The sequence below is a fragment of the Hyaena hyaena genome, unplaced genomic scaffold (assembly GCF_003009895.1).
Source record: "Hyaena hyaena isolate Hyena2069 unplaced genomic scaffold, ASM300989v1 scaffold_121, whole genome shotgun sequence".
Classification (NCBI taxonomy): Eukaryota; Metazoa; Chordata; class Mammalia; order Carnivora; family Hyaenidae; genus Hyaena; species Hyaena hyaena.
Window position 1 is genome coordinate 2,761,887 of NW_024080753.1, and position 13,221 is coordinate 2,775,107.

At 64.5% G+C, this 13,221-nt stretch overlaps 2 protein-coding genes across 2 annotated transcripts in view; one reads left to right on the top strand and one right to left on the bottom strand.

Annotated features, from left to right (window-relative positions):
* Nucleotides 1-1,183: 1,183 nt before the first annotated feature.
* On the top strand, nt 1,184-10,723 carry ACAA1 (acetyl-CoA acyltransferase 1). Its single transcript, XM_039237168.1, has 12 exons — nt 1,184-1,464; nt 1,630-1,723; nt 2,608-2,665; nt 4,875-4,954; nt 5,251-5,293; nt 7,267-7,365; nt 8,210-8,290; nt 9,337-9,527; nt 9,666-9,845; nt 10,068-10,123; nt 10,202-10,347; nt 10,521-10,723. Exons 1-12 carry the CDS (start codon nt 1,288-1,290, stop codon nt 10,594-10,596), a joined length of 1,281 nt encoding a protein of 426 aa, XP_039093099.1. The 5' UTR covers nt 1,184-1,287; the 3' UTR covers nt 10,597-10,723.
* A 107-nt stretch (nt 10,724-10,830) lies between these two features.
* Nucleotides 10,831-13,221, bottom strand: part of DLEC1 (DLEC1 cilia and flagella associated protein) — a 72,720-nt gene continuing 70,329 nt past the window's right edge. The window contains exons 34-37 of the mRNA XM_039237169.1: nt 12,131-12,292; nt 11,348-11,501; nt 11,103-11,226; nt 10,831-11,000 (exon numbers count right to left, since the gene is read on the bottom strand). Of these exons, the coding sequence (XP_039093100.1) occupies nt 10,877-11,000; nt 11,103-11,226; nt 11,348-11,501; nt 12,131-12,292 (564 nt within the window). The 3' untranslated portion in view covers nt 10,831-10,876. The remainder of the gene's footprint in view (nt 11,001-11,102; nt 11,227-11,347; nt 11,502-12,130; nt 12,293-13,221) is intronic.

Here is a 13,221-nt window from a genome sequence, read left to right on the forward strand (position 1 = left end):
AGCCCTTCCCCCAACCCTGTCCCCGGATCTCCCAGGCTTGGGAGTGGGGGGGGGTCTCCAGCTGTACCCCCAGAGGGGAGGTGGGGAGGCTAGGCTACCCTTTGGGGTCTAGTGCATGCCGTGGCCCTGCCTTTGAAAGGTGGGAGACCATCCGGGGTGGAGGGACAGGGCACCCTGGCCTTTAGTGGCTGGGAGAAGCCCGGTACCACTCTCCGGGGTCTGGAGAAACATTACCAGTGGGAGTCAGGGGGCACCGGCCTTGCTCTCTAGGGCTGCGGGGGGCGGGAGGCTGGAACAGAGTCCTGACCTAAGGAGTTCTGGTCTTTCACTCATTCACTAGGAATTTATTGATCACCTACTAAGTGTCAAGCATGTTGCAGGCACCCCGGATACAGAGCGGCCCTCCTTGCCTTGGTGGCGACCTCACCCTAGTGCAGGAGGCGGGCGTTAATTAAATAAACCCAAACTGCTGTAAAATTGGTAAGAAATTACGGTAGTCTAGATGAGGAGCTTCTCGCATCTCGGTAACTTCATACAGCCTGTTCCCCTGCCGCACCAGGGCCCCAGTTCCTTCAGTGTTCTCGAAAGATCTCCCAGGAGAGCCCACGCACGTCGGGGTGGGGCTCTGGGGCGTGTCGACTTCAGGCCCCCAGCGTGGGTCCTGGGACCCCGGAGACAGACTCGGAAGGGGGAAGAAGGAAGGGTCCGCGCCTCCTCGCTTCCCGACCGGGAGCCGTGGGCGGGGCCTCTAATGGTCCAGCCTCGGGTTCGGTGGCCGGCAGTGGGCGGGGTTTCCCGGCCCGCGAGTCCGGCAGTGGGCGGGGTTTCCCGGCCCGCGAGTCCGGCAGTGGGCGGGGTTTCCCGGCCCGCGAGTCCGGCAGTGGGCGGAGTTTGCTTCAAGATCCCGAGAAGGCGCTCGGAGTCTTGCCTCGGGTTTGGCAGTAGGCGGTGCTGCAAGCCTGCAGTTCTGGGCGGGGCTTCGGAAGGGTCCACCTCCTGGTTGGCAGTCTTAGGCTACCGCAGGCGGGGCTTTAAGTGGAAAGACCCTATCGGCGTAACCCGAGAGCTCTGCTTTAGCTGGTTTGGTTAGAAGCGGGGACGGGGGCGGGACCTCGGGCAGACAGCCCTCTGGTTGGCTGAGGCCAGCGGCAGGCGGGGCCCTGGGGCGGGGCTGCGGGCCGTGTCGAGAGGTCCGGGCAGAGTGCGGCCCGGCGCCTTCGCGGGCGGCGGTGTGTCGGCTTCGGCGGCGTCCTGGGCTGGGGGAGGTCCGCCCCGCCGAGTCGCGCGATGCGGAGGTTGCAGGTAGTGCTCGGCCACCTGACGGGCAGCCCCGGGTCGCGTCGGGAGCCGGCGCCGCAGGCCGCGCCGTGCTGGAGCGGCGCTCGCCAGGCGTCGGCCGACGACGTGGTGGTGGTGCACGGGCGGCGCACCGCCATCGGCCGAGGGGGCCGCGGCGGCTTCAAGGTGAGGCCCGTGGGTCGGGGCGCCGCGTGGGAGCCCGCGGGCCGCAGCGCACCGGGGTCTGGCCCGGAGGCGGCCGTGCGTCTCTCGGCGGGACGGGAGAGCGGGGGTCCCGGGAGCCCTGTGCCTCGCGGGTGGGGACCACGGTGGCCGCGCTTCCCGCTGCAGGACACGACCCCCGACGAGCTGCTCTCGGCCGTCATGACCGCGGTGCTCCAGGACGTCCGGCTGAGCCCCTCGCTGCTGGGGGACATCTGCGTGGGTGAGCGCGCCGCGTGGGCCCTGGGCCGCGCCCCCCGCCCCCCGCCCACGCCCTCCGGGCCCTTCCGGGGGCTTTCACCGCGCGGACTGGCGCCCCTGGCAGTTGAATTGAATTGCTCCTTAAGGACTCCCGCCTCCAGGCACTTTCTGCCCCACCCCCACCCCACCCCGACCGCGAGTTCTGCCTGTTGAGTCTCAGAAAGCAGCGATCTCAGTGACATGCTAACACCCAAGCGCCGGGCGCAGGGATGTGCGGACCCCGTGGGACACGGAAGGCCAGGGTTCTGTACCCATCCTGACCGTGCCGCCCCCGAACGAGGGGCCATCAAAAACCGTGCAGTTCAGCCCGGGACAGTTTCAGCAGAGATCGCACTTGAATCCAGGGTGCGGTGACCCTTACCCTCCACCCCTACTCCTCCAGCCAGAAACAACGACAGGGCCAGAGTCCCAGGGCGCAGGCACCACCCCTAGGCGGGGAGTCGCTCTTCCACCTCCGACGCCAGCAGCGCTTGTCCGAGGACTCGCAGGGAGCTGGGCATTTTCGGAAGTTCACTTCCATGACTGACTAGACCAGTTTGATTACCGGCAAGCTTTGCATCGCGGTCTTCTTTCCAGGTTTCCTTCAAAGGCAGGCCCCAGGCCCCTGCGCACTGATTTGGAAAAGCGGGGTGCACAGGCAAGGGACCTGGTGGCCCTCGGTTCGGTTGATGGTATGATCAGGCCGGTGATCAGTGACTGGCTCCTTGAACTTCTAGGGCCTCAAGGGAACCTGCCGAGGGCTTGTGTTGCTAAAGAAAGATCTGGAACGTCCCCTTTCTAGTCCTCACAGCTGTACCTTCGTATCTAGAGTGCCGTCTGGCACTGAGTAAGGTCTGTCGTCCGCAGGAAATGTGCTGCAGCCGGGGGCCGGAGCGATCATGGCCCGAATCGCCCAGTTTCTGAGGTAAACTTGTCCAGTTGTAGCTGTGGGTTGTTTCTGACTGTCGAGTAGGCTCAGGCTGCAGGGGACGCGGCCTGTGCGTGGAAGAGGCTCCGGCTGGACGCCAGGCCTGGACGCGGTCTGAGCCCTTGGCACCCTGTTCTCGTGGACACCGCCTTCCCCTGCTTTGGCCCTGACTTATGTTTTGTTTGTTTTTTAAGTCGCGTATGCACTCAATGTGGGGCTCAAACTCACTACCCCAAGGTCAAGAGTTGCGTGCTCTACCTACTGAGCCAGCCAGGCGCCCCTCCTGTACTTCGGGTGAAGGATGCGTTCCTGGCTCTGAGCCAGGACAAGCCGTCTTTGGGGACAGACGGGCCCTGGAGATCCAAAGTCTGCTTGTGGCTTTGCCTTTTTTACGTGTGGACTCTGTCTGCTTTTCCAAGTGGACCCCCTGGGGTAGGGAAGGCACCCTGAAGAGTGGCTTTGAGCTGTTTACAGCTAGTTGGGCAGGCTGGCACCCCCCAAGGCTCGGCACATCCGCAGAGACCAGGGGACACGGCAGAACCTTGGAGCACGGGGTCTCCCGGGAGGGGCCCTGGTTAAACTTGCCCTTTACCACGTGCTGTTCTAAGACAGGAGAGGAGTGCTTCAGTCATTTTAATGTGTGGATTTAAGAACCACTTAACCTTGGGGCGCCTGGGTTGCTGAGCTGGTTAAGAGTCCAACTCTTGATTTCAGCTCAGGTCATGAGCTCTTAGTTCATGAGTCCAAGCCCCAAATCGGGCTCTGTGTTGACAGTGCGGAGCCTACCTGGGATTCCCTCTCTCTCTCTCTCTCTCTCTCTCTCTCTCACCCTCTCTCACCCTCTCACCCTCTGCCTCTGCCCTGCTTGCCCCCCCCCTCAAATAAAATAAACATAAAAAAAAAAAGAACCACTTACTACACTGTGCACTCGCAGCTGCCTGGAGAAGAACTAATAGGAACGTTAGCCGGTGGAGGAACGGAACTGACAGGCTGCCTAGCGTGAAGTTCAAGGACTCCCTGGCTCTGGCTCCAGACTCACCCTCCAGCCTGCTCTCCCAGCTGTCAGTTTGCCTTGACTTTCCCTCGTTCAGCCAGCCTGTCTGTCCCCCGTCTTCCCTGAGCTGGCGATCCTGCCCCCAGGTGTGCCGTCCCCATCTCCTCTCCGTGCACACGCCGTTCTGCCATCTTGGCCTGGCTTCCCTACGCTCGCAGGCTTCCGGAGGCCCCTTCCCCTCCAGCGGTAGCGGTGCGCCTCCCTGGGGTGCGCCTCCCTGGGGTGTGCTTTTCTGTGCGCCGGCGGGCGGCCTCTAGGGCATGTGAGGGTCCGACACGTGGTGCCTGGATGGAGGAGGTACTCTGTGAACACCTGTGCGTCGGGCCAGGAGGCGGTGACCAGGTAGGAGGGAGTCAGGACACCTGGGGAGGCCTGACCAGGCTGCGTGGGCTCGGAGGCTCCCGATCGGAGGCAGCAGAGCCTGGCCCGGCTCAGGGGTAACCAGTGCCGGCTGCACCAGGGTCACCCAGCATGTTCACCCCCTGAGGTCCTGAGTCCGGGGCTCTGAGGGGTGCCTGGGGTTCCCGCAGGGCTCTGTGCCCTGGGCCGGGCAGGATACGTGAGGAGGGGCGGCCCCGCCAGCTCCGAGGACTGGGACCAGTGCAGGGAACGCACCCGAACGGGAGGTCAGGGCGCTTGGTACCCGTCAGGGGTTCTTCGTGCAGCCGGGAACAGGCCTTCCAGACAGAATCGGAACAGAAACGGTTACTAGTGAGGCTGATGGCTTCTCACTTCATGCCTGAGACTTTTGTCTGTCTGTCTGTCTGGTTTTTGTTTTTGTTTTGCTTTGGTTCTTTGTCCCAGCAGTAGATCCCCTCCTCTGTTGCTGTTTCGGAGGAAACAGAAGTATAATTTTCCCTTCTTAATGTTCAAAGGGGGAGAGAGAAGGATCCCTGTGGCCCCATCAGCTTTCCTGGACTTTGGGCTGTTTTTGACCTTGGTTGAGGAGAGTCACGGAAAACGAGCATGTACTTACGGGGCCCTGGGGAGCAAGCGCCCGCAGAGGTGGGGTCTGCTCGGTACGGTTGTGCCTGCAGTGGGGACGGTTTGTTCCCCCGGTGTCTGCAACCCTTGGGGGGTGCAGTCCTGACCCGGAGCAGAGGCCTGCTTTCCATGACAGGGGGCTGACTGTGGCCTCACTTTCCGTTTCAGTGACATCCCAGAGACTGTGCCTTTGTCCACTGTCAACAGACAGTGTTCGTCCGGGCTCCAGGCAGTGGCCAACATAGCTGGTAAGTTGTGACAGGGTGGGTGCCCGCTGCTGTAGCCCGGCCTCGGCTCTGGCTCCACGGGTTTGGGTCGGCAAGGTCACCGTCTGCTGGGTGACAGCAGGGTCCCGAGAGGGCTCTCTGTGACCACACAGTGACGGACAGCCCCTCGCCGCAGCCCCCAGCCCTTTCTGGAGCGTGGGCCTTCCATCTCTGAGGCTGGGGCCGAGTCCTACATAGAGACCGGTGGGGAAGAGGCTCCTCTGTCCCCAGAACAGACGGACTCTGGAAAGGATGTTTATGAAATGCTTTTGTTGCAGGTGGCATCAGAAATGGGTCTTATGACATTGGCATGGCTTGTGGGTAAGAATCTCTTCTGCCAGAGCGTATTGACAACTTCTACCAGTAACACTAATCTATATCTCCGGGGTTCTCAGAGGCTCTGCTTACAGGGTCCCCCCAGCCCTTGGAGGCGGCTGGCTGGGGGAGTAGCTTCCCACACATCAGCCTGGAGGTGGCCCCAGGCTCTGGGTGCTCAGGAATCCTGCACCCCTCTCGGCACTAGTGGAGAAAGGGAATTGGCTTTTAAGAGCTTGCTTTCTTGGGAAACCTGGCAGGCTGGAAAATGCAATTGTTTTTGAGAAAACCTACAATTTCAGTTTCCTTCTGTGGCCCCTTTTTCATTTCTGGAGCTGTTGCGAGAAACCGTGCAGGGCTGGCTCCCTGAAGGCCGGGGCTGTCGCCCCTACAGCTAGTCTGTGTGTCCGAGTGCGCCGTCAGGCCCCTGGCCCCCCTCAAGGTGGACACGGGCAGCGGCCCCTGGGCTCCGAGGGCACAGTCTGCTGTAGCACGTGGGGCGCAGGAGCCATGCTGGGCAGGAGCCTCTGGCAGGGTAAGGGCCCCAGGGCCTGGCGAAGCCAGAGGGGGTTGGGGGGCTCTGGGAGGCGAGCAGCCCAGGGTTTGACATGCTCTCAGCCTTTGGTTTCCTCGTTGTAACAGTTCTTTTTTTTTTTTTTTTTTTAATATTTTTATTTATTTCTAGGAGAGAGAGAGAGACAGCGTGAGCAGGGGAGGGTCAGAGAGAGAGGGAGTCACAGACTGAAACAGGCTCCAGGCTCTGAGCTGGCAGTCAGCACAGAGCCCGACGCGGGGCCGGAACCCACGAACCACGAGATCATGACCTAAGCGAAAGTCGGACGCTTAACCGACTAAGCCACCCAGGCGCCCCTCCTCGTTGTAACATTTCTTGATTGGAGCGTGGTTAGGCCTCCTCGGGGCTGTGCCGCTTGGCCCTGGCTGGCTGGCGCTCTCCTGTCCACTTGCAAATAAAGCCAGAGGCCACTGGCCAGGCAAGGGCCACTGCCCATCCGCCCTTTGATTTCTCTCATGTTCCTCTGTCTTACTGGGGGAGGGAGGGGTGCGGGAAACTTGAGAAGGCTGGAGCCTAAGTGAGTTTTTTAGAGAGTGTCTGAGTCCCCAGGCAGGTTAAAGACTGTGTTTCTAGAGTAGTGAGGGTCTGGGCCAAGACTGTCCCCCAGCGGCTGATTGTGAGCAGTAGCCCGCGGTGTCCTGGTTGGGAGTGGGCTCTGGGGCCACAGACACCTGCATTTCTAAAGTTGGATCCGTGCTGAGTGACTGTGGACCAGTTACTCGCCTCTCCGGGCCTCAAGTGTACTCATCTCTACAATGGGGATGACTATCGCTGGCCTGTTGGAGTTGACAAGATTAAGTGGAGTAGTACCAGCAGCGGACACTCTGGGACGTATGTTCTGTGACTGATGCTGTCAAAGTGCTCTAGTATCTGAAAAGATTTTAAAATAGCACAGGGCGCGTGAACAGCACTCAGAGTTCTGGGTCGCCCTTGCGGCCGTGTTCTGCGTCTCAGGGGCGGGCTTTTTGGCTGCTCTGAGCGCTTGCCTTCTGAGCAGTCAGCGCCTCCCGGTCTGTGCAGGTCAGATGCTCTTTGATCTACGGCTTTTCAAATATTTGTCTCTCTGCCCTGGGAGCCTCTGGTGCCTGGGCTTCCGGCGGCGGCTCCCCTCCCGCGGCCAGCGCGAGGCGGTTCTCCTTGCGAGCTGCCGACTGACCGCCACAGGAGAGCGGTGGCGGGGAAGCTCAGCCCTGCCCTGCGGGGAGAGTGGGCGTGCAGGGCTCCGTCCTGGGGTGGGGGTGGGGGTGGGGTGACTCGGCAGCCCTGCACCCCCAGGGCCCTGCCCAGGGTTCCCACACAGCCCGCTGGATTTCCCAGCGCCCCTGGCCATTTCCCAGCACTCGCTGGTGCACAGGTAGCCCTGGGTGGGTCCCGAGAGTCGCCACGTTGTCCGCCGCCTCCTCAGGGTAGAGTCCATGTCCCTGGCCGACAGAGGGAACCCCGGGAATATCACGTCGCGCTTGGTGCAGAAGGAGAAGGCCAGAGACTGCCTGATTCCTATGGGGTGAGTGTGTCCCCACAGCCCGCTTCCCGTCCCGGCCTGGAGCGGGGGCGCAGGGACCTGGGCTTGTCCCAGGTGGGGACGTGGGGGTGGGACTGGCCCCCGACTTCCCCCCCTGAGGCCTCCCCGTCCTCTGTGCTCTGGGTGTCGACATGGCCCAGCCTGTCGTCCCCATGCCGAGTGTCGTCCCCACGCCGAGGGGCCGAGCTCCCGAGGGACGGCGGCAACTGCACGCCAAAGCCTTTTGGAGGCTTAGACCCTTGAAGCGGGAGGCTTTGAGTTGGGAGCCTGGGCCCTGTCGGATGCACGGCCCCTTAGCTCCACAGTCACTGAGGCGCTGGGCCACCCCCCTGGGTCCGTAGGCAGGGGGTCGTGGCTCCCCTGGATTTGAGGCTCGGCGGGGAGGGCAGTGCCCTGGCTTCCTCCACACCCAGCAACCGTCTCGCAGGGGAGCCCGTAACGCCCGAAGCCCAGGCTGGAAGGCCCAGCTGTGGCCCCGGGCCCCAGGACGAGGACTGGCTCCGACCACGGGTGTGGCCTTCCCCGGGGGTGTGGGGGCTTTCATTAGAGCACCTTCCTCGAGGCGCGGGAGGAGCTGACCAGGAGTGACCAGCGTCCCCCCGTTCCCTCATCTGCCCCTCCGCTGGGCTGGTCTCTGGTGAACAGGCTTCTCGGGGTCCAGCCAGCACCTCCGCCCCCCCCCCCGTGCCCCCACACCCCACTGGGTGCTGTTCGGTCTCCGTGGCCTGGACGAGCCTCCTGCTGTCCGCTGCCTGCGGCTGCAGGGACCCAGCCTGGGCCCCCGGCTGCTGGGCCACGACCCCACGGTGTCTTGGTTCCGTCTTAGGATAACTTCGGAGAACGTAGCTGAGCGGTTTGGCATTTCGCGGGAGAAGCAGGATACCTTCGCCCTGGCTTCGCAGCAAAAGTGAGTGCTGTTTGGGGTGGGCCGTCTGAGGGGCTGGATGGGGGGCCCGGGGCGGGGCCGGCCTTGGGCTACAGCTGGGCGTGAGGGTTTTCAAGCCGGGAAAGAGGTGGGCAGGGGCCACGCCCTCCGGCTGTCCGGCCAGCCCGCGTGTCTGCTCCCTGGCTGGGCTTGGTGCCCCCTCCCGTCGTGAGGGGCGTAACGGGGGCCAGGACTCCTCTCTCCTTGCCTGCGGCTCGGCGATTAGCCGCGGCAGCCCCGGCCGCTCGGGACAGCCTGGGCTATGGGGCCTGCGCTGCTGGGGCCCCGGCATGCCGGCTTCCGGACGAACCCAGGGGCTCAGGGCAGGGGCGGGCCGAGGTTGGTAAGTCCCGGATGCCCAGAGAGAATGGCAAGAGAAGGAAGTGGGCTTCTCTGAAGCAGTTACCTGGGGTCAAGTAACCACCTGAAAACTGGTGAAAAGTGTGGAATGTTCCCCGGAGAAACCCCTAGGCACTGGCATTTTGCATATGGTTGCAAGGATCGCCCCAGAACGCCTTGTGCTTTTGTGCTGTTTGGATCCTAAGATTCACTAAGCGCGTAGCATGTGTCGTCCTCAGTAGGTGGGAACTGGGGAGCGGATGGGCTCAAGCGGCCGGGATGGGCCCACGAGCCGCAGAGACCCGCACACACGTTCCCGGGGTTCCGTCCTCGGCTTGGCAGAGAGAGGGCAGGCTCACTCCCACGTGGGTGCAGGGCTCAAATGGGGGCCGCCACCTCTAGAGCTCCCCTTCCCCATCACGACTGCGGTTGGCTAGGCTCTGAAGACACGAGGCTGGCGGCAAAGGCCCCGGAAGGCCTCAGGCCTCCCGCTCCCGGGTGGGGGGGCCGGGCCACAGCCGTCCCTTAGAGCCCCCCTCTCCCACCCCCTGCGTGCAGGGCCTTGCATGTAGCAGCCTGAGCTTGGGTGCCTGTCCCCGTGGGCTGGGGCGGTGGAGGCAGGGGGAGGCACCCCTGGAAGGGAGGGGACCCCACGGGAGCCTGAGCCAGGCTGTCCATGGTGCTGCCAGGGCAGCCAGAGCCCAGAGCAAGGGCTGTTTCCGAGCTGAGATCGTGCCTGTGACCACCACGGTCCACGATGACAAGGGCACCGAGAGGAGCGTGACCGTGGCCCAGGATGAGGGCATCCGCCCCAACACCAGCATGGAGGGCCTGGCCAAACTGAAGCCTGCCTTCAAGACGGGCGGCTCTACCACAGCCGGTGAGACGGGCTGGGGGAGGGACTGGAGGGGCAGCCGCCTGGCAAGGTGTAGTCCGGGCGGGCGGCGGGGGAGGGGGTGAGGTATGTGGGAGGAGCTCCCCCCCCCAGGGCCTCCTACCCCCTGTGATTTGCCTCTAGGAAACTCTAGTCAGGTGAGCGATGGGGCCGCCGCCCTCCTGCTGGCCCGGAGATCCAAGGCTGAGGAGCTGGGCCTTCCCGTCCTTGGGGTCCTGAGGTCCTACGCGGTGGTGGGGGTCCCACCCGACATCATGGGCATCGGACCTGCCTATGCCATCCCTGTAGCTTTGCAGAAAGCAGGTGAGGCGGCTCCTTCACATCTGGATCCGACCCCTGCCTCTCATGCTGTTTTGGGGGGGGAGGTCATGTGGTTGCTGCGGGGGGGGGGGCTAGCCCCTTCCTGACCCCCCAGCCGGGACCCACCTGCCCCTGTGGGGCAGACACCCCAAGTAGCCTTCAGGTCACGGGTGGGATGGGGCCTGGGGGACACGGGGCAGCTCAGGTCTCTGCCCTTGTCCGCAGGGCTGACGGTGGAGGATGTGGACATCTTTGAGATCAACGAGGCCTTTGCAAGCCAGGTGAGCCTGCTTTCCCACGGCTGTCGCGCCCTGGGCAGCTGGGGGCGGGGCGCTAGCTGATGCCCCGCCTCCCTCCAGGCCGTCTACTGCGTGGAGAAGCTAGGACTTCCCCCCGAGAAGGTGAACCCTCTGGGGGGCGCCGTGGCCTTGGGCCACCCACTGGGCTGCACTGGAGCCCGACAGGTCATCACGCTGCTCAACGAGCTGAAGCGCCGGGGGAAGAGGTGAGTGTCCCATGGGGCGCCCCAGGCGGGGTGGCCGAGGGGACGCTGCGTGCACGTGCACTCTGCACTGAGGCCACAGGCCGTGAAGGCCGCTGGGCGTGGGCCGGGGTGGGCAGTCTGGGAACGGGGGGGGGGAAGGGGGGCTCGCTGGTGAGGCCTCTGCCTTCCCCCAGGGCGTACGGGGTGGTGTCCATGTGCATCGGCACCGGCATGGGGGCCGCCGCGGTCTTTGAGTACCCTGGAAACTGAGCGAGGCCCCAGCCAGAGGTGGCGGCAGCAGGTCGGGACCCGGGGCTGCTCCCTGCCAGGTCGCCGAGGCCGCCGTGTCCCCTGGGGGTGAGCTGCGCCCCAGACAGTAAACACGTGGTCTTCTCGAGGTGCTCGTGATTTTTCCCGGGGGCCACGGCCCGCTGAGTGCTCCTTCCTGCCCTTTACCCAGTGCGCGCGTCGCCTCCACCCCTGCCCGCAACTCCGTTCCTCCGCTCTGGGTGCTGGTTTATTTGCGCAGCTGGGGGCCGAGGGCAGAGCCTCAGGGCTGGGGGGCTGACGCGTATCTCTCGTCGTGCGAGCCTCGCCCGCGGAGCCGCAGGCTGCGAGCCTTCTCCCCGAGCACGCCTTCCACCACCAGCGTGGACTCGTACAGCGCGCTGCTCCTGGGGGGGCGGTCATGTCGGAAGGGGCTGGCCGGGGAGGGGTGGGGCTCGCTGGGGGGAGCAGGGCCCCGGCCTGTGGGCGGGGGTGGGAGGGGCCGCTACCTGGCGGTGAAGGAAACCCGGAGGGGGGTGGTCTTCGGGGGTGCGTTGGCCTGTCGCGCCTCCAGCAGCCCGCTGCTCGGGGACACCCCGAAGGCCGCAGGCTCCGTGTCGGGCTCCTGCCGGCCTGCACGGGAGGAAAGCACAGGCGGCTCCGTCCGCCGCCCCGGGGCCCCCCCACCCCCACCCCGCGTCAGGGCCACAGGGCAGGGCGGCCTGCAGGGGAGTGGTGGGCGGGTGCGACGCACCCAGCAGCACGGCCCAGTAGCTCCGACAGCCGCTCAGGTTCAGGAGGGAGACCTCCCGGACCCGTTCCTGGTTCACAAAGCAGGTCCCGAAGTCCACCCAGCTGGTGGAGAGCTGCAGCTGGGGCACGGCCACGGTGGCCTTCAGGGGCACCACCTAGGGGGACAGAGCCCGGGCCGTGGGCCCCGGGTGTGCGTCCGGAAGCTTCTGGGAAGCACAGGGGTCGCAGCACAGCTGTGGAGGGGCCCGCGCCGACACCCAAACCGGGGCCGGGGCCGTCCGTGCAGGTAAAGGGCCGGGAAGGCACCAGCTCTCTCCCCGCCACCCCACTCCCCCTGCCCCGGTCAAGCTGTTTTCTGCTCCCTGGTCAGGCGGTCCTCCTCCGTCCGGTGGGGGCCCCAAGGCCCAGCCCGTCGCCCCTCCCGGGCCCCTCTCCCCCGCAGTCCCCCATCCCCTCCCGTGCTGCCGCGCACTCATCGCTTCCGCCTTCCTGGCCCTGGGGTCCTGCCTGGAACCCGCCCCCTGGACTCTTCCTTTTTGTCCCTCACCGGCATCTCCCAGCCCCCAGCGCCCCCAGCGCCCCCCAGCGCCCCCTGGTGCTGAGCTGAGCTGAGTCGGGAGTAAGGATGACCTTTATTTCTCCGCGTGACTCGGGGCAAGGCGTCTTCCAGGGCACACTGGGCCCTCAGGGTGAGGGCCGGGCTCCGCTCCTTTCTGGGGGGGGGGGGAGGGAGGGGGTCCGGCCTCCTCTGACGCCCCCCCAGGCGGGCAGGCCCAGGGCTCACCTGAGTGGTCCGGTTGGCGTGCTCCAGGATCAGGCTCTGCGTGAACACCATCTCCTTCTCCCCGCCGGCGTGCTGCTGGATGTCCACCCCGGGCAGCATCTGCTCAGCCGGCAGCTTCTGGTAGGAGAGCAGCTCCAGGGACAGCGAGAAGGACACGCCCACCTGAGCGGACGCGAACAAGGCTGGCCTCGCGCCGCTGAAGGCGGGCTCCCCACCCGGAGGCCCGGCCTCCTTGCTTCCGCGGCCCGGCCGTGGGGCCTCCCTCCCCCCGGCGCCCCTGCCTGAGGCGCTCGGTGCACAGACGCCGCACCCTGCTCCGTGCCCGGCACCCGTCAGCAGCAGTAGCCGAGGACCCAGAGGGCACACGACAGGCAAACCTCCCTTTACCCCCTGGCGTGAGCGGGGCCGTCAGCCTGGCGCTGCCCGGGTCCTCCTCCTGAGCACAGAGAGGAGCCTCTGACGGGCTGTAAGCGGGGGTGTCGGAGGTCACTGGCTGCTGTGGGGACGTGAGTCAAGGCCAAGGTGTAGCTTAGTCCAGTAGGACGGGGGGTGCGGGGTTCCCCAGTTCTGTGGGACTGGCTCCATACAGTCAACTGAGGCTCTTTCTCAAAAGTACATTCCTGGGCCTCAGCCTGAACCTTCTCCTCGCTGGAGGTGGGGCCTGTGAACTTGTGTTTCCAACAAGCTTTCTAAAGGCCACGGCTGGGGGCGCCTGGGAGTCTCAGGTCATGATCTCACAGTCCGTGGGTTCGAGCCCTGTGTCTGGCTCTGTGCTGACAGCTTCTCCCTCTCTCTAACCCTCTCCGGCTCATGCTGTTTCTCTCTCGCTCTCTCAGAAATAAATTAAAAAATTTTTAAAAACTTTAAAAAATAGGGGCGCCTGGGTGGCTTAGTCGGTTAAGCGTCCGACTTTCGCTCAGGTCATGATCTCGCCGTTCGTGGGTTCCGGCCCCGCGTCGGGCTCTGTGCTGACTGCCAGCTCGGAGCCTGGAGCCTGTTTCAGTCTGTGACTCCCTCTCTCTCTGACCCTCCCCTGCTCAGCTGTCTCTCTCTCTCTCTCTCTCCTAGAAACAAATAAAAATATTAAAAAA

Bases quoted from the DNA above. Each gene is read 5' to 3' on its own strand.
- ACAA1 (XM_039237168.1), top strand. From the start codon at position 1,288: ATGCGGAGGTTGCAGGTAGTGCTCGGCCACCTGACGGGCAGCCCCGGG. The intron at 4,955-5,250 runs GTAAGTTGTGAC...CTTTTGTTGCAG, and splicing joins GGCAGTGGCCAACATAGCTG to GTGGCATCAGAAATGGGTCT. The intron at 10,348-10,520 runs GTGAGTGTCCCA...GCCTTCCCCCAG, and splicing joins CTGAAGCGCCGGGGGAAGAG to GGCGTACGGGGTGGTGTCCA.